Source organism: Cupressus sempervirens, chromosome 10, assembly GCF_028749045.1.
Source record: "Cupressus sempervirens isolate cs-2001-9-10 chromosome 10, ASM2874904v1, whole genome shotgun sequence".
NCBI classification, from domain to species: domain Eukaryota; kingdom Viridiplantae; phylum Streptophyta; class Pinopsida; order Cupressales; family Cupressaceae; genus Cupressus; species Cupressus sempervirens.
The window spans coordinates 280,601,151-280,621,569 of NC_143127.1; the positions used below are offsets into that span (position 1 = coordinate 280,601,151).

The 20,419-nt window shown below is 33.5% G+C and overlaps 1 protein-coding gene across 2 annotated transcripts in view; it reads right to left on the reverse strand.

Annotated features, from left to right (window-relative positions):
• Positions 1 to 20,419, reverse strand: part of MPS1 (multipolar spindle 1) — a 286,168-nt gene that overhangs the window by 258,032 nt on the left and 7,717 nt on the right. For both annotated transcript variants that reach the window (XM_089805387.1, XM_089805386.1), the window contains exons 2-4: positions 2,498 to 2,555; positions 2,249 to 2,404; positions 1,863 to 1,925 (exon numbers count right to left, since the gene is read on the reverse strand). In XM_089805387.1, the coding sequence (XP_089661513.1) occupies positions 1,863 to 1,925; positions 2,249 to 2,404; positions 2,498 to 2,555 (277 nt within the window). The remainder of the gene's footprint in view (positions 1 to 1,862; positions 1,926 to 2,248; positions 2,405 to 2,497; positions 2,556 to 20,419) is intronic.

The window sequence follows — 20,419 nt, forward strand, 5'->3', positions numbered from 1 at the left end:
GAATCCCTAGAAGGTATGTTGACGCACTGCCAACAAAAACACCCATCAACACGTACCACACTTGTATGCTTAAGAATCCACCAAAGAATTTTGCTCAACCATGCATGCTGAGATAACTCTCTCCTATCTTTTTTCTGACATATGGATAAGATCCTTATCAATCCTTTTGGTCTAGAACATAGCCAAAATGAGATTACTTCATCTAAGCAAATGATTTAAATTTATATGGCATTCTCAATTTCAGATTTAGCACATATTGCTATGATATTTAAGCCGATAGGCTTATTGTGGGAGCTTTGCTCCTGGAAATTGGTATTTCGATGGAAATGTTGTCAGACCTCCTCAGTTTTTGGATTTTCCAATTGATTTTCTGATGAGCCATTAAAAAATAAAAATAAAAATAGAATTTCTAAAAATGAAATTTTATTCTTCTCAATCTCAATTTTAATGTTTCAGCAAGTTTCTATTTTGATTTCTTGTAGATCACATAGTTTATAGATTTACATCCATTTTATATATTTGTTCATTCAATTTTTATTATTATTTTGATATTTTCATTCAATTTTTATTGATATTTTGAACATATAAACAACATTGTAAATTACTATTAATTACTTCAATTTGATATTCATCTAGCAAAGGCACCATAAAATATAAACAAAAGCCATTCTTTCTTAAAAGATGGGAAATAATAATAATAGACAATAGATAAAGTAGTGACCTACACTAGTATAAATATTCTCTTTCATCTCAATTAATTTAATCTAAAAAGTAATTATTATTGCTTTTCTATTTAATAAGAATATAATATAAATTTACATTATTTACATATTTTTAAAGAAAAATAATTTTTTAATAGTTTAACAAATACTTTTTATTTTTATTTTTTTTTAATTGGATGTGTTTTTTAATATCTATTCTAAGTAATTATGTATAAATCTTAGTATTTATAGTGCTATTATTTGTGACAACCAAAATTCTCTTATTTTTCTAGGTCAAATGAATAATATATTAAAATACTAAATTTGATATATGAAGTATGAACATAAATAGTTGTAATTTGAACATTATAAAAAAATAATTTCTATTAATCTTTCTTAGGAGCAGTTCCTAAATCTTTCTTGAATTTCTATGAAGAAAATTTATTTCTATGGTATCACACTATTTAAATATTAAAAAATATTATATTTTATTTTATTAATATAAAATTAGAAATATATACATATATATAAAAATTAATGTATAGATTGTCATTATCAACAATTAAACTATGTTTATATATATATATATATATATATATATATTTTCTTATTAATAGAATTAGTAAACTATTGTATAATTTTTCCAAGATTTAACAATTACAAATATTATAATATTATATTTAAAATTAATAAAAAAATATTAAATATATTAACTATTGTTATATAAAAAATCTAAAAACTCTTTATAAAATCTGAAGAGTCTTAGTAGAAATCCTCTTCTTTCACATTCCTAAGAACAAATGACTCCTATCGGCTAATTGTTGGGCGTACATAAACAAACAATTGCTAGCGATAATCCATGAGAAGAAATGTTGTTTACAACTACATTATTCCAAATTTGTTATGAATGAATTAAGTTAGAGCAGTTTTTCTCTTGCAAAGAACTCGTCACATCTTATCAAAAAAATAACTAGCATATAAACATTGTTGAGTTACCTTGTATACATTAATAATTTAATTACATGCAAAGACATTATATGAGAGGAGGAAAAACGAAAAACAGAAAATATACCCAACATTACATTAGATTATGGTATTAATCATAATAAAAGTACTTCAAAATGTAGAAACAGTATATTTAGGTTAGCAAATGATTCATACCAATGGGCAAGATGCAACCTGTGTGTATGTCTTTATGATTCTTAAGTCTCTCTCTTAAGCGAACTGCAGAATCAAACATTTATTACGTTGCATAAGGCTCTTTAAATAAAGACTGGCACCAAAAATCTAATTTATGGTTATCTATATCTTAGGAATTTTATTAATCTATATCTTAAGAATTTTATTAATCTAATGCAATGCCACTAGACCATGTATAAGTGGGGTGCACTTTAATTATTATTTGTACTCTAGTAAATAAATTAAAACACATTCATTAGAATCTTATTAATGCATTATTATAAGCTATGACTGACTTTCTTGGTAACAGCAAGAAGCATCAAAGAGCTTATACTTGATAATTATTGAGGAAAGTACATTATTCATACCTTTCCTCAAAAACTGACGCAACAGCACATCATTCATAGCACAATCACCCCCCTCCTGACTTCTTATTTGTTCTTCTATACTGAAGCTGTTTAAAATATCAAAGAATTGGCACTTGCATGAAGCAACTTGTGGGAGAATCTCTGACAGCATGCCATCTGATAGTGAAATGTTAAAGCAAGCAAGTCATAATAAAAGCTGCAGTTATTCTTGGTCCTGAATACTGTTACAAACAAGCTTACTGTTCACACCTTTTATTTCCTTAATATCATTCTTGAGCTTTACCAATTCCTCCTTCCGCTCTTTTGCCTGAAAAAGTAAACAAGATGATTAGTGTCACTAAATTTTCTTTTGCAAAAGTGTTTCCATCTCTTCTGATATATTATAGCTGAGAAAACAAAAAGGATGACTCCATTCCACAACAGAGTGTAATTCATAAGAGTTAGTTTGAAAAAAGATACACACTTAATTGTACAATCAACATATTCTTCCAAACTCTAATTATACTCTATCCCTTACCATTCAAATTTTAACAGTTAGAACAAAATTAAATGTTGTGAGACTACATATAATGTAACAAAACAACCTCTTAACTGTACCTTATCCCAAATCATTTTTTACAAGTAGAACAAAGAGAAGAGTTGAGAGACTATATAAAATGTATAAAAACAGCAACAACATGGTGAGAAGAAAATCACTGCCAATGGATTATGACCAGCCCAATAATTTTCATAATGTTGTAAATCATAAAATGCATTATCTCTTAGAAAATTGAATCTTCACAAAGAGATGAAAAAAAACTTAGTTACTATATTTGGAATCTATTCAAACTATCACCTGAAATATAAATAATATGAGAAAACATAATTTAGAAACTTACTTGTCTTGCATGTTTAAAAAGATCTTTTTCATTCAATCTAGTTTTCGCAGTTCAGTTCTCCCTTTTGAGACAACACAAATTGGAAAAATGTATGAGGATATGTCTCTCTTCAGATTTTGCGAGCCAGCTCCATGAAAAACTAAACCAATCCTAGACTCTACGATTTGAAAATACAAATTATTACACCTACGATGCAGGGTTTGCATCCTGCAAGCCCGCACCAGGTATGGATTTGCACCCCGCCCTATGGGTGTGCCAAGATGTGCAGCCCCGTGCATCTAGGCACACCTGCAGGGCTGGGCGTGCACCATATGTGCGCCCAACCCACACTCGAGTGCATCCATGCACAACTGCGCGAAGGAAAGAAAAAAATTAATTAAAAGCTTTATAAAAAGTGGTCTTTTAAAAAAAATTCCTCAACCCCAAAATGGCCCTTAAGACCTTAAAAAAACACTATTTTACCTCTTATTCTGCTCTCACATATTTCCCTCCATTTTGGCATTTTGGAGGGAGGTGATTATTTTTGAAGGAGATCCATTGTGGAGAGCCAAAAAGCTTCCACAAAGAATATTTAAGTGTCTAAGGTAAGCATTTAAACCCTATTCTTTAGTCTTCTAATGAACTTTCAAGTTTTTGATGGATTTTTTCAAGTTTGTGAAGAAGTGTTTCAAGTATGTTTTTTCATTATTTTTATAGATTGCAACAGTGGCTAATAGTCAATGTTTAGTGGGTGTGAAAGTTAGTCAAAAATTCAAAATTGATAAAGAATCTCCTTTATAGAGACATACCACAAGAATTTCACAAGTTCCTAAAGGTGGGGGATTTAGTTTAGAATCTATTTTTTGTAATGTACAATGTAATAGCTCTTAACACCGAGTGAAAATTCATTTTATGAGCCCTAGCGGTAAAGGGATTAATATGTGGGAATGCCTAAATAAGGAGTCATCTTTTGTAGAAATAGCGAAATTTATAAAAGAAAAGAAGATACTGACAAATTGGTTGCAAAAGGAAAACAAAGTGCTTATGCTTCAAGAAAGAAAAAAATGAAATTAACATCTCAAAAATTTGTGGCATTCAGACATTATTCATTGCCTATGCTCTTCTTGATACAAAGATGAAGAAGATATCCTCACCTACAAGAGTAGTCCATCAGAGAGGGCATTGAAAATGGAAAATGCAAAAGATATTGCTGAAGAAAAAATTGTACGTTGCCTCTATGGCAATGATCTTTCATTCAATTTGATAAGGTCACCATATTAGCGAGACATGGTGTCAGCAATAAATAGTGCACCTTCTGGTTTCACATTTTGTGTATGAAAAGGTATGCACCACCTCATTGCAAAGAAAGCAAAAATCTGTAGAGGCCCAACAGAAACCAATTAGAGATTCTTGGATTGAAGCAAGCATATCTATTGTTTCCGATGGATGGAAAGATTGCAAAAACTATACATTGATAAACGTTACTATGGCACCCCAAGGGGGCAATGTCTTTGAGAGCAGTCAATTGTAAAGAGGAAGTCAAAGATGCAGAGTTAATTTCTAGGATTCTCATTGACTACATAAAGATGATGGGTAATGAAACTGTGGTCCATGTAATTACAGACAATAAAAAACTCAAGGCTGCAAGCGCTTTGGTGAGGTAAGATATGAGCACTTTGGTTGAGGTAAGATATGAGCACATTTTTTGGACGCAATGCACCATACATTGTCTCAATTTGGTGAAGCAAGCAATTGGCACCCAAGTAGAGTGGGTGAAAGAAATATACCAAGAGGCCGAGGAGATCCCAATGTTTGTGATGAACCACCATATGTCACAAGCAATTTTCAAAACTTTCCCAAGATTAGAATTGTTGAAGGTAAATTTGATTTATTTTCATTTATGTTGTGTTTCTCATAGTTGAATAAAATATTATTTTGTGTTACTTACATAGTTTAAATATGTTATTAACTTACTAATAGTATGTTCTTAGGTTGGTGAGACCCAATTTGGGTCTCATACGATTGTTCTAAGAGAACTCGTGATGGTGAAAAAGGCATTAAGTCAAATGGTTATTAGTAACCGATGGGGTTTATGGAAGTAGTCAAATTCAAAGAGGGCCTAAAAGGTCAGCTTATTGATCTTGGATGATGATTGATGGGTTTGTGTGGAATATGTATTTGAATTCATCGAACCTATCATTTCTATTCTTAGTTATTCTGATATAGATGCACCATGCCTAGGGGATGTCTATGACAACATGGACATAATGTTGGAGAAAATGAAAGTGGTAATGCAAAAGAGGGAGAATGATCCTGAAGAAACCTTCTACAAAAGGATAGAAGCGATCATTCTTCATTATTGGACCAAGATGATCACACCATTGCACCTCCTTGCATACGCCCTATCTCTGAGGTACTATAGCAATTTTGTACTTCCTATCCCTTGAAGAGTACCACCATATAGACATCTTGAAGTTGCTAATGGGTACACGTGGGCATTTAGTAGAATATGTTATGATAAATTGATGTTTTTGTAGTTGTATTAAATAAAGGAGATGAAAGCTCCTCATATAAATTTACAAAGACGATGTTTCTAAAAGAAACAATCATGAACTAATGACAGAAATAGAAACTACCTAATAAACTAAAGACTAACTAAGATGACCATCAAGAAACATTACAATATTCTAATAACCTCCCTTAATAGTCATTGTCTAACAGTTGTTTTTTGATCACAAATTCTAAAAAACATTTTGTTGTTGTTGAGACCCTCTCCAAATCTGCAAAATGTTTATGATCAAGAAGCCAAAATTTGTCCATAAAAGAAAAGAGAAGGATGTCCCCTTCTTCATAATTCTTTGCAAAACGAGACAAGAGCCTACCATTGAGATAAGTAGGCCACTAACACTCTCAGAATCAGCAAAACATCTAACCAAAAATCATCATAAAATATCCAACCTGATGTTGGATAACGGAGCTACTCTTCCCTACAAACAGAGACAAACATTGAGAACAACTAGCACGGTTTTAAGGAAAAATTGACAAACCCTCTAAACTTTGCAGATGAGCAAGATGCCCCAAAAAAAACTGCAAAAAGGCGTAATTTTCTATGAGAAAAATCAGGAAAACCAAACACGATTTTTGAGATGAAAATTTCATCAAAACTCAACATGATTTTTTAGGTGAAAAATCAATCAAAACCAAACAAAACAAAGCTTCCTTTTCTTAACAAAAATTGGTAAAACCCACTAGATAATTTTTGAGGAAAAAATTATAAACCCACAAAGGAATTCCATGCAATTTTGCAAATTAAAGAACTAGAAATTTTTTGAGGGAAAAATTATTAAAACCCATCAGAATTTTTTAAGGGAAATTTATAAAAACTCATCAGAATATTTAATGGGAAAATTTTATGAAAACCCATCAAAAACTTTTAAGGGCGTCAAAACATGAGACTTCGCATGGTAAGCCAACACATGTAAGCACATGCAACAAACGTGCAAGTACATGCCACCCTAAAAAATCAAAGACCTGCTGAAACTAAGAAATTGCGAGATCAAAATCCTTAACCAGACAAGTGATTTCGAGCAAAAATCCTCAATGACAAACTACAAAGGTTTCATAAAATATTTCTAACGATATTTATTTTTAAAAATCAAAAACAAATTTTTGGAAAAAAAATCCAGATCAAAAGAGGCTCAAATTTTTCTTATAAAATCCACCAAATTTTATAAAATCTCATCGACATAATATGATACCATGTTATGATAAATCGATGTTGTTGTTGTATTGAACAAAGGAGATGAAAGCTCCTTATATTGATTTACAAAGACAATGTTTCTAAAAGGAACAATCGTGAACTAATGATTGAAATAGAAACTACCTAATAAACCAAGATTAACTAAGACGACCATTATAGAAACAGTACAATTCTAATAGAATCTACAATGACCCAAAAGTGGAGACCAGTGTTAGGATAAATTTTGCTTGTTTGTCTCCGGAAGCAATCATACCCCTTGTATTGTCAAAGACCAATCCAAAATGGATGCTACTACATGGTGGTACCCATATGTCCATGATCAAGATTATATGTACCTTCAACCTCTTGCAATCAAGATCCTCTCAAGCTTTCTTTCTTTTTTTTTGCCACTTGTATTCAAATTTAACACTTCACATTCTTGAATTTTTCTTTCATTTTTTTTTGTTAGCTTTCTCTTTGTGTTGCAAATTATTGTCACTGAATGGAATTGGAGTACATACTCCTTTATCCACTCAATGAAGCATAACCAATTGGTTGCAAAAAGAGTTGAAGACTTGGTGTATATTCATTCCAATGTATGACTTTTGTCACATAAAGATCCCCAAGACAAGCTAGGGGCAGGGAAGCTCTAGATGTAGCATTTGAGTCTACTAACTTGAAAGCAACCATTCAAGATCCTGCTAGAACCACAATGGATGATGATGATGTCATACCACATGGTTCATCTAGTGCAAGTGGAACCGCTTTAGGTTCAAATAATGATAATGATCTTAAACTTACAACTGAAAATCTAATAGACAATTACTTTAATAATCCTTTTGATGAATGATGAACATTGAATAATGATTCATGAACTACATTATGTAATTCATTAATTGTATTGTCATTGGAATTGTGAACATACACATATATGATATCATTGATATGGCTTATTTGAATATTTTTCAACTATCAATTGGCATTTAACATTTGTCTTTGGTATTTGGCATTGATCAATGATGAAATATCATAATATGAAATGATTTAGTTTTACATTTATGTATATTTCTCTTTTTTTTTTGTATATAGAATAGTGTTCTTGAACCCACGGTGAGTTATGCAAGTAATGATGACCCACAAGCTTAGCAATGCATGGCAAATTTTTATAACCCAGTGGGTCATGGCCATGAACTAGCTAGCGGTATCATTTTGTTGCCAGTAAAAACAAAAAAAATCATTTTTTACTTTCTTTTTTTTGACATATGCCTTCTAATTTGCCCTAAAAGCATTTTTAATTGCTTGTTATGGGAAGAAGAGAGAAAAAGTGAGAGAGAGGAAGTATCATACTATGAAATGATTAGTTTTACAATTTTGTATATTTCTCTTATTTTGTGTATATAGAATAGCATTCTTGAACCCACGGCGAGTTATGCAACTAATGATTACCCACAGGCTTAGCAATGCGTGGCAGGTTTTCATAACCCAGCTGGTCATGCCATGACCCATCAGGTCCGTAGGCCATGACCTAGCTGGCGGCATCATTTTGTTGCCAGTAAAAACATAGAAAATCACTTTTTACTTTTCTTTTTTTTGACACATGACTTCTAATTTGCCATAAAACCATTTTTAATTGCTTGTTATGGGAAGAGAGGAAAAGTGAGAGAGAGGAAGAAAAAAAAAGCCATAGGTTTGCAACCAGCAGTGAAGAAGAGCATCAAGGAGACTACAAATTACATTGGGAAGGCCATAGATTTGCATTGAGAGCATCAAATAGGCCATAGCAAGACTTCTCAACTCATTTTAAAAAGGTAAGTAGTAAATCTCGTAGATTTTGTTGGGATTTTTTTGAATGTTTATGCATTTTTCATTTGTTTTAAAATTTTTGAAATATTAACTTTCCAAACCTTGAATGTGTTTGATTAAAATATGAATTGCATACTTCAATGAGAGAAGTAGAACAATATCAAACCCTTGAGTTTTTTAGAAAAGAATGCAAACATGTATTTTTCTGATTTCTCTAAAATGCATTATGCAATGCACAAATTTGAAATTTTCTTTGCAATTTTGTCTTATTGCAGCAGCCTTCAAGTTTTGAAAACATTAATTCTTCAAAATGCTCAAGGAGGCACTCGCGCGAGGGCAACTTTCTTTCTATATTTGGGTCGATCGAGATGTATATTAAGAAAGATGCTTCCAATCAAACCATTCTATTCCACACTACCCATTAGTCTCATCCCATCCCAGCTATCCTCCAAAACGTAAATCTTCGAAATATATTGAAGAGTTACTAGTAGACTAAAAAACCAAATGAAATGCATGCTTTGTAAAGAAAATTTTCATAGTGGCATCAATAGGTTTACATACCATGTTGTAGGGATACCTAGGAATGATGTTGATCCATGTTTATTAGCAACTCCTGAGGCAATTCATTTTTGTTATGTTCGATTAAAAATGCATCTCGAAGAAAAGAAAACTACAAAGAGGCAACATGAAGAGTTAAAAGTTATTGGCTCTCATTCATCCACAGTCGCAACTGCATCCACGTTCACATCTGCAATCTACATTGGAGAAGGAGCTTCCATGCGTTCCTTTCATCTTAGTACTAGTGTTGGTGCTTCTATTGCTGTTCCTTTTAGTGGCACTCTTACACTTGGCCCCTAGAGTCTGGAAATCAAAGTTGGGCAATTACTTTGTGCCATGCACTACTCCTAGTGCATAGTCCTCGCTTGAGAGCAAGGGTTGGAACAAGGAGGTCCATTATGTTGTACAAAAACAAATATGCAAGTTTTGGTAATTTTGTAACATTGCATTTGTTGCAGTCGGGTAATTTTTTCTTATTTGATTGCTTTACGTTTAAAATTAAATTTGAAAATTTAGAGTTTGAAGTTGAACTTTGCTTTGTCTAAAGATTAATCATAATTTATTTGTGATCGATCTCCTTATTGGCAAGGCATGATAGATATCATGACCATTTGTGGGGCGGGCTTTAAAGCTCGTACTGTTGTTAAGTACCCCTCTCTTGTTAGAAATGGTTCGTGGTATGAAGCTTGAGCTAGATAACCATAGACAATCTTGAAGCCAAAAGGGTTGCACCATTATGACAAATGGTTGGACAGATGGGAAGCATAGGACACTCCTATATTTTCTCATTTCCTATAGAGGTGATTAATATTCTACTTCCTAAATGTAGTGAATAATTTAATTTATATTTTGATTTGCTGATTGATCCATGATAATTGATATTTATTTTTCTTTACTTACAGGGTCCACCATGCTCTTGAAATCTACTGATGCTCCCTCACATGCAATGCATGCCAAATACTTATGTGAGGTTATTGAGGAAGCTATACATGAGGTGGGGGAAAGAACATGTGGTGCATATGGTGATGTATACTGCAGCAAGTTATGTTGTTACGGGTAAAATTTTAATTTTTAAAGGTTTCATTAAGAAGCATCTATGAATTTATTTAAGATATTCTGAGCAAATCTAAGTTTCTAGTTAATTTAAAATTGCTGCAAGCAAACTTTTGGCAAAGATGCACCCAAAAAATATCTGGTCTCCATGTGCAGCCCATTGCCTTGACCTCATGTTAGAGGATATAAGAAAGCTTGATTGGGTCAAACCATGTGTTGACAAGGCCAAGAACATTTGCAAATTCATCTACAATCATTCATTGGTCCTTAGCATGATGAGGCAATATCCCAGGCAAAAGGAGTTGGCTTGTCCTCGTATCCCAAGATTTGCCTCGAATTTCCTTACAAATCCTTGTTGCTTTGAAATGCATGTTCATTGGTGAGAAGTGGATTGTCTCATCCCATCTGCAACTACTGCAGGAATGGATGTAGCAAATTGTATTTTTTGATGAGCCAAGTTTTTGGACCCCTTCTGTAGAGATTATGGAGGTAAAAATGGAATATATATATATATATATGTCATTTGAAACTTTGTAATTTTTCTTATTTTAATTTTTTTATGTGCACTTGTCACTTATTTGTTTTTTTAATCATTATATGCAAGTCACTAAGCCCCTTATAGTTCTCCTATGAGGAGTTGATGGGGAGAAGCCCTCTCTGGGCTCTGCATATATGAGGGCATGGATAGGGACAAGGAGGATATTAGATGCAAGTAAGCAGGAGTTGAGAATAAGTATGGCCCCATTTGGGAGATCATTCATAGAAGATGGAAAAACCAGCTTCACAGGCCCATCTATGCAACGGCTTATTTCCTCAATCCATCATTTCATTTCCATGATAACGTCAAGGCGAATGAGGAGGTTCTTAGTGGCCTATACATAGTGATGCAAAATATGACTAGCACATCTAGAGTACAAGAGATGTATCATATAATAATGAACAAGGGGTGATTTTCACAAGCAAGATGTGCAAAGACGCTTGAAAAGAATTGCTGACAGGTAGAAATATATGTTAAACTTTGGATTCTTAAGTTTATAACTTATGGCTTATGCATTTTGATTTTATAATCTATCCTTAAAATTGGAAATGAGATTGATTTTTCTTCTTTTCGTTATTTCAGATAGATGGTGACAAATGTCTAGACCTATAACCCCAAACCTTCAAAAACTTGCCATTTGTATTTAGAGTCAATCATACAGTGCTTCTAGATGTGAGCACAATTGGTCCATGTCCGAGAACATCCACTTGAAGAGGTGTAATAGAATGTTTGAAGAGAGGTTAAATGATCTTGCCTTCGTTCATTACAACCTTCGTCTTAGGCTCAGACATGTTTTGGACACTGACTCCTCTCCGATCACTCTAGCAGAGATCAATCCAAAGTCTGACTGGCTCACTAAGTCTACCGATGTTGTCTTCACTAAGGAAAGCCATGAGTGGGTTGACCAGGCAAACAGGGAGGCTAAGGTTGTGGCATACCAAAGGTGGAGGATAGAGCATGATCAACTGCTAGTGCAATTGATGTTGATCAAAGTGGCACCTCTAACCTCAAATGCATTTGTACGAGGCCGATAGACTACTCTGAGGCTGAGGTTGAGGCTAAGCTAGAGCCTGAGCCATAGAGTTGTTTTGTTTAAAATTTACACATGTTTGGGAATATTAGATGTCATGGATTTCATGGATTTTATTTACCTTTGACAATATTTATAATTTTGCATATCTTTGTTTTCAATTTCATTAAGCTAAAATTTATGTTTGTACTTACATGATGGATGTATGTTTATGTATGTAATCATATTAGCTTATATTGATGATGTTGTAGTGTTTTTAAACTTCATTCAATACTGGGTGCATGAAACAAGTTTTAAATCGTGAAACATCTCTATTTTTCATCTTGTTGAGGCATAGTCGAGTTATTGTCAAGTTACAGGTCGAGTTGACCTTGCAAGTCATAAGCGAGTCTGAGATCATGGAACTATGATTTATAATACATATATATACACACACATACGTACCCAAATGCATCCAACCCTCTAAAAAATATTTCACACATCCACAAATCATATTTGCATACCTACACTTGAGCTAATAACTTAGTTTTACACACTATAAAATGAAATAAGTTAAATATATCCTTCCCTATTTAAAAATAGGTTACCTAAACTACCTATACCACATAGACAATGCAAATATGTTTGAATCAAATAACTTAGATGCATGCAAAGCATGACTAAAATGAATTGCGACACACATACAAAGCCTAAATTTGTTGAGATCTTCAGGAATATCTCTGTCTTCCCAAAGAACTCAAAGGGCTATTAGTATATGGGTGAGAAAATGCAACAATGTTGCCAGGAGACGCTCAACAATTGAATTCGCCCTTTACCCTTATCGGACTTCACTTTCAAGAGTGCCTTGGTTGAAGATGTGACTCCTCTGAATACCCAATTTCATCTTATTTAGAAGGCATTGTAAGGGAGGGAGCCCACTGGAGGCAATGTACGACCTAGAGAGAGGAATGTTTGAGCTGTATGGTAGTAACTGATAGGCCGTAGGTGAACGTTGAATGGTTCATTCAGTTGAGACAAGGGGGCCGTACAGTTGAGATTGAAGGTTGTATGGCTGGAACTGAGAAGATCGTACGAGGTGATTGGGTGGTCGTAAGGTAGTGATTGGGGGCCCTACGGTGGTGACTAGGAGGTCATACGGTGAGGAGGGGAAGATGTCGTATGGTGACAGAAATGAGGTGAATGGTGAGTAAGAGGTCGTATGGTGACAAATGTGATGCAATGCAGTGTTGTTCTTCCAATTCACTGCAGCTAAGTCCTCCAGAATGGAATTGTCAACTTCAAGGAAATAGTAAAGAAGACACTAAACTATATTGAGATAACAACCGATAGATATAGATATATTCCAAACGAAAATAGTGTTTTGGATTTGCTAGACCAAAGCAAGAAATGCAATGGACGAAATAGGGTGAGGGTTGACTTCCACTAAAACTGTAAGACGAAAGTAGGGAAGATCCTTCACTTCTGAAATGACAAACAATACTGAACTCCAATAAGAATTTGCAATACAAAGAAATAATCTAAATCACATACCAACTACTACCTACGTGTCATGCTTAAATACCTGTTGGAGGAACTTCTCGAGGGTTTACAAAGATAGCCGACAACCACACCTACAGAAGCAATTAAATAAAAATGGGTCTGAGATATACAAAATCAATCGGCCCATAAACAAAGGTTTGATTAATTATTTATTTTATGATAAGAACATTACAATAAAGTGCTTTCTTCTAGAAGTTTGAACCATGAAAAATAGGATAAAATTTTGAAAATAAGGAAAAAATGAAAAAGAAGATCATTACAAAAGAAATTCTTACCCAAAGAATCCCATCTCATTAATGGATATTATTGTTGATGTTTTGGTAGCTTTAGTAGGATAAACCTGTGAGATCATAGAGAAATTAATATAATTATAATGATATATATATATATAAGTTTGCTATTATATTAATAGACATGTCCCTTCATAGGACATGTTTCTTCTCGGTTTATTCCTCATACAAATTCAAAGAGATGAATACATTTGGAAAACACATACCAAAAATATGGCAGTGTTATTACATCCGCAACGGTCCTAAGAAAATAAACATGGTATCAGAGCCAGGTTGCAGATGTAAATCGAATCAAGGTTGATTAGAGAGAATATAAATATTGTTCATATGGCTATTTGTACAAATCTGTAGTGAATGACGACCTCTAATAGTTCCATTTACGAGTCAAGATGATTAGAGCATACATTGATCTGCAAACTTGGAAAACACCCTCATCATCACATCGAGCATCGCACAAATTGTTGTAACCTTCAGATGACAGGAGATTTGGTAAACCGTGCATTGACCCTTGCCAACACGGCCCTCCCATTCATGCCAAGTTGATCTGATATAGGCGAGCAGATTGTCATCACAGCATGTACATATAGTTAGATCTGGTCATTGTGGACTTGAAATGACAAATTCGTCATTGAGTTGTTGATCTGGCTCATCTCATTTAAGCACCCACACGCAATTCCTCTACAACGACATTCACAGAGTTAGGGGGCTTTTGCAATTTTTCAATGTCTCGATGACACCCTTTTTTTAGATTCAATTTGGCATTCAACATCCGCCCAGAACACGAACGCCATTGGTGCATGAGCCAAAACTCTCACCATTCTCGAACAATAAACAATAGTACACAATAGTTTAGTGCTATATACTATAGTTTCTCCAAAAGATACCGATAGTCAGATAGTTTCTATAGCAGCGACTAAAAGACTTGGAAGCACTAATCATGTAATACAAAACGCAGTAGCAAAATCTGAAATTACAAAAGTGATAAGGAAAATCATATTTTAAGAATTTGTTAGTACCCACCGTACAAATATATGAAGAAAGCATCATTTTATTAGTGTGACCCATTACTATATTTAACATTTGCAATAAAAATGAAAAATACAAAGCACAAAAAGCTAGTATAGTGGAAAAGGGTGATCGGCTATTAAATTTCGAACAAAAAATGGTGTATTGAATGCACGGTACGAAGATGATATTAAATCTTCTAACGCAACCGCTGTGACCAATATGGACCCACTCAACATACAAAATGGAGGAGATGGGCAAAGGCACGTGGATGCCACCAATAACCATCAATCGGAGGTAAGTACATAGGTAAGAGCAACCCAAATTGTTTGGGCATTTAAATGTTATTGTTATGATTATATGTATATATGAATGGTAAATCAATATAATGGATTTGTCAACATAAATAAGTTATATAAATAATGTTTAGTATTGATATAATAAAGAGGCATGATTTTTGAAAAGTCACTATCATGAAAAGTTACAATAAAGATATAAAAATATAAGTGAATCAAAAGGAAGTGAGAAAATGAGAGTATGTGATATAGAGTTCCAATGAGGAGGAACTCTCTTAACTAAGACCAATCTCAAATCCTAAGGGGATTCATCATTCTAGCATCATTCTTTTTCTACACGAGATAAGTAATTATTATTATTGAGTATTACATTTTTCTACTCATTATTTGTGTTTCTATATATGAGTTATTTGCCTTGATCTTTTCCTTTGAGAATATTTTTGCAAGAAGAGGGAGATTGAGATTCAAAGGGAGGGTGACATTTCAAGCAACCTTAAAAGCGAGGAAGCAGATAGAAAATAAGATTCAGTCAACCTTCGGTGATCTCTATCATATTGATTTAGAGGGAGTAAACCATGTTGAGATGGATTCTCCAGTGATCACTAAATTGTAGCAGTCAAGAGGATTGTAATTCATGAATATACCTCATGACTATGTGATTTTTAATGGGGCCTACCCCTTGTGTACATCATGAGGAAGTGATGACTTCCAAATGATGTCACTTGTATTTGCAAAAGTTACTGTAAGGTGATGATCTTACAATAACTTGTATTATGAGATCAAACAATTGAGTATATGGTGAATGTATTGCATCTCAACATTCTGGGAGGCCATTACTCAAAGAGTACTTGGTGAATATCATTGATATTCTGAGAGGCCAATACTCTTGATATCAGTTGTGATATCAAACCTTAATTTGAGTACTTGGTGAATATCATTGATATTCTGCGAGGCCAATACTCTTGATATCAGATGTGATATCAAACATTTTTGAGTAATTGGTGAATATCATTTATATTCTGGGAGGCCACTACTCTTGATATCATATGCGATATCAAACCTTATTGAGTATTTGGTGAATATCATTGATATTTTTGGAGGTCAATACTTATGATATCATATGTAATATCAAAACCTTTTGAGTACTTGGTGGATATCGAATGCCCATATTCTGGGAGACCAAGACTCTTGATATCAATTGTGATATCAAAATGTTGAATATCTTCTAATCAAAGATATTCATATATTGCATTAAGTTAATATATTGTCATGTGTTTATCCTCCCTAGCTAAGAGGGAGTGTTGATGTTTTGGTAGCTTTAGTAGGATAAACCTGTGAGATCATAAAGAAATTAATATAATTATAATGATATATATATATGTGTGTGTTTGCTATTATATTATGTAACAAAAGGATTTTCATAACTAAATCTAAGACATTAAAACTAACAACCCCCAACTTTCATAAAAGCAACTAATTCCATTTCACATAACATTGACTTCTTTTAACAATAACAAAAGGTAACTGTATTAATATTCAAGATCGATTATTAACTAATCTAACTGTAATTTCATGGTCAGCTGAAAATAATACGATAACAACTATCTATCATGAGAATAAACCTAAACATATTCAATGTAAACAATTTAACCATTCCTAATCGTAACCATGTTTAGCTGAAAATACAATAACAACTATCTATCTAAATTGTTATCATGCTTAACTGAATATATACATATTCCTTTCAGTGACAATTAACTATTCTAACTGAAGTAAAATGACTATCTAACATATATGTAATCTATGATAAACAATTAACAAGTAAGAAGCAAGAGGATTGAAAACATACAAGTATTATCGAAGGATCTTTTATCTAGTTGTGCAAGTCTTGGCATTGGTGAGAGAAGAAGCATTGACATAGGCTTAACCTCCCAACCTCGGACCATACTTATCCCCACACATCCTAACATATTAAAATGTCCCTCCCTACCTCGGGATCAAGCTTGAGATGTTCTTCAGTCCAACCATCTAAGTGACTGGGTGTTTTGAGTGCCCACTCAATTGTACCTATATAACTGATGTTATGGACATCAAGTGATCATTGGATGGCACATATGCCTAGAAACTACCTTGGCCAAGGATTTCCAGTGGGTACATTGACCCGATCACCACCACTCGACTTGACAACGGATTCCATTACAGGGATAAGCATGAGTTATTAAGTATTTCATTATTAAGATATTCATATCTGATTTCATTCCTGTTTCCTTGCAAGTTCATTTCACCTCTTCACCATCTCTTGGCTATTAACCGGTGAATCCTAGGTGCATTAGAATTTATGAGCTCGCTGCCCCCTTTCCACCTCATCACCATTGTGGCCTTATTTCTAGTGATTCCCAGGTGCTTTGGATGAGCATACTACTCATATTTTACGTGTGTCATGGTTTAGAAACAGAATTATTATTACTGTTGATACTCATATTGTTTGTGATGGTTCTTGTTTTATTTTGAGATCCCTAAGTTACCATCGACTTCTTTATTGATGGTCTAAGATACAATAAATATATATATATATATATAGAAAAACAAATATGGAAGTCTCTATGAAATTGAAGGTGGCCAACACCAGTGCTACAAATGATAATCTCTATCTTAAAACTGATATATCATGCCTAGCAGGCTGCAATATGTATTACATTTTGGAAAACGGCAGTAAATAAAATGTTGGAAGCTTTTCATAACCTAGTTTATGGAAGACCTTGGCTTGGATTTGGCACCCTCACAACTTCCAGGCGGAACTCTTGCACGGCTTAGTTGAAACACCTAAATTCGATCAAGTTGGATACAACAATAGCAGGGTACAGGCAGATATAGGTAAAATAATGTGATATTATGGAACTCGGCTTGTTGCAATGTATACGGAAATAATAGCAGATGATTGTAAGGTTGGGAGTTGCATTTTACGACTTCTATTATGGCTTCTATATAAAATACTAGCCGTGGCTTCTCGGCTTCCAATAGTTTCAAAGAAGTCCATTCGAATTCCAATCATTAATTCAATTTGAAAAGATAAGGAAAAGTTGAAAAGAGGAATTGAAAAGATTATAATTTTCATTAATTATTATAATATGTTCTTATATACGTTCACGTAAGCATATTAATGGAGTGACATCATTAAATTACATTATTATAATTTATTGGTGCCATTTCAATTTTATATTTATGTGTTCGTATGTAAGTATTTATTATAATATTATGATGAAAAATAATTAAAAATCTTATAAGGTATGTATTATATTTAAATTAGATTATTTTATGTTTTTCCTATATTGTTTTCTTAATAGCTCATGCGGGTCCCATAATGTATCCTATGGTCAAGTCATCGTATCCCTTCCAAGGAAATTTAAGGTCATACCTACCGATCCTGATGACTAAACTAAACGAACATCCCATTCCGATGATCCCATTTAGCAATGCTTTCCCCCCTCTTCATCTTCTCCTACAATCACCATGAAAACACCTTCACCATAATAATAATTCCATAGTAATTCATAAAAAAAAACATATTAATCATTATTTTAAATCAAACAACTGCTAATCATCTAATAAAAGTTATAGGTTACCGACCATTTCATCAACAGTTAATACAACATATTTCACATGATCATGAAAGAATAATTTGTTAAATCCAACAATTACAAACAAATTTAAAATTAGGGCAAAATTTGGGATGTAACATATTAATTATATTAATAGACATGTCCCTTCATGGGACATCTCTCATTCTCGGTTTATTCCTCATACAAATTCAAAGAGATCAATTCATTTGGAAAACACATACAAAAAATATGGCAGTGCCATTACATCTGCAACGGTCCTAAGAAAATCAACAATTATAAGTGATGAAATTAGCAAGTTTTAAAGAATGAGAACAAGGAACTCTTGTCAAGAGAATTCACCCTCTTTCTTGGAAATCAAGTTTCCTAAATTTGGGGGAAAAAAATACAATCAAGGGACTGACTTCTTCTTGAAAGGCAGAAAATTACCTATATAGGCAACAGATTTTTTGTTCTTCCCATTCATAAGTTGGAGAGAAAATGGAGCTCAAGTCTTGAGATTTTTCTGATTGCAGGAGCAAGAGAGAGTTCAAGATGATTTTTATGGTTGCCATTGAGGATTTCAATCATTTTTGTTCATGTTTTCACGCTAAATCCGTTTTCTTTCAAGTTCTATTTAATTTTCTCATTTTTTAAAGATTTCTTGAGAGTTTTTGAGCATAAACTAACATATGAGCAAGTCAAGAAAGGATTTTTCACCAGTTGATGAACAATTTTCAATCACAGCTGCAATTTATTTCAAGATATTTGATGATGTTCAGGTTTTTCTAACTTGATGAACAGATTTAAGAGAATTTCCATACAGGTATCTAGGGTAGTTCTTCATGGAGTTTCAGAATTTCAATCTGAAATTGTCAGATTTGGGATAGATTTGATAAATTTACCCAAGTGTTGAGAAAATTCTTTTCTTGCTTTCAGTTCTGATTCTTGGTTGAAAGTGCAAATTTTTAGAAAGTTGGTAAAATTTGGATAAAAGTGCAAAGTGAAATCAGAATTAGACTTAAAAATCCTTACTTTGCATTCATAAATTTCATATCTATTGGCATAACCGTCTCAATGCTCAAGGACTAACCGATAGAATGACCAATGCATTCAGTTATGACTATGTTGTCATTGATGTCAAGGCATAGAAGGAACCAAGACCGGTATAAAGTCGTGACCAGCAAGGCACGTCGATCTTGTAAGTGTGACTCTAGTTCACAAGGGTGATCAAAAAAAGGTGATGGGCAAGCCCAACAAAAGCGATGACAAAGGTTATTCACTTAGAAAGAGTAAAGCTAAGTGAAGTAAGAATGTATTGAAGGATATCAAGCATGAAAGGAAGTTAGAGTGATCGGTAATCATACAGGATGGATTGGCCGATTTAGCAAGGAAAGCATGGAGCAAGATATACGTGACTATCACATCACAAAGTAGGTAGAGGTGCACTCATCGTTGCACTTAATGGTGATGGAGTTGTCACATTGTGGGATAGTCGAAAGAATTCAAATTTGAATTATTTCCAGCAATGCAAGGAAATTGAGGACACGAGACATCCGTGACTCGTGTACAAACACACTACATCTGACAAGAGCAACGCACGACAGCAATAGAAAGTCAAGCTAGGAGTAGGATTGGGAATTCCAATTTTGAATTCGAAAATTAGGGTTTCAAAGCTGAACAAAAAAAGACTATAATAGAAAATAGAGTCTAAAGAGAAAGGTTAGATTGTTGATCGATTAGCCAGAGAGCCAAGACAGCCAAGCTAACTGTGATATCAAAGTGAAAATGTGTGACAGAGAGAAGTCACAAGCTAAGGAGATAGTGTATTCAGGAGAGGCCAATGAGTTTGAGCAACACAAGAGTG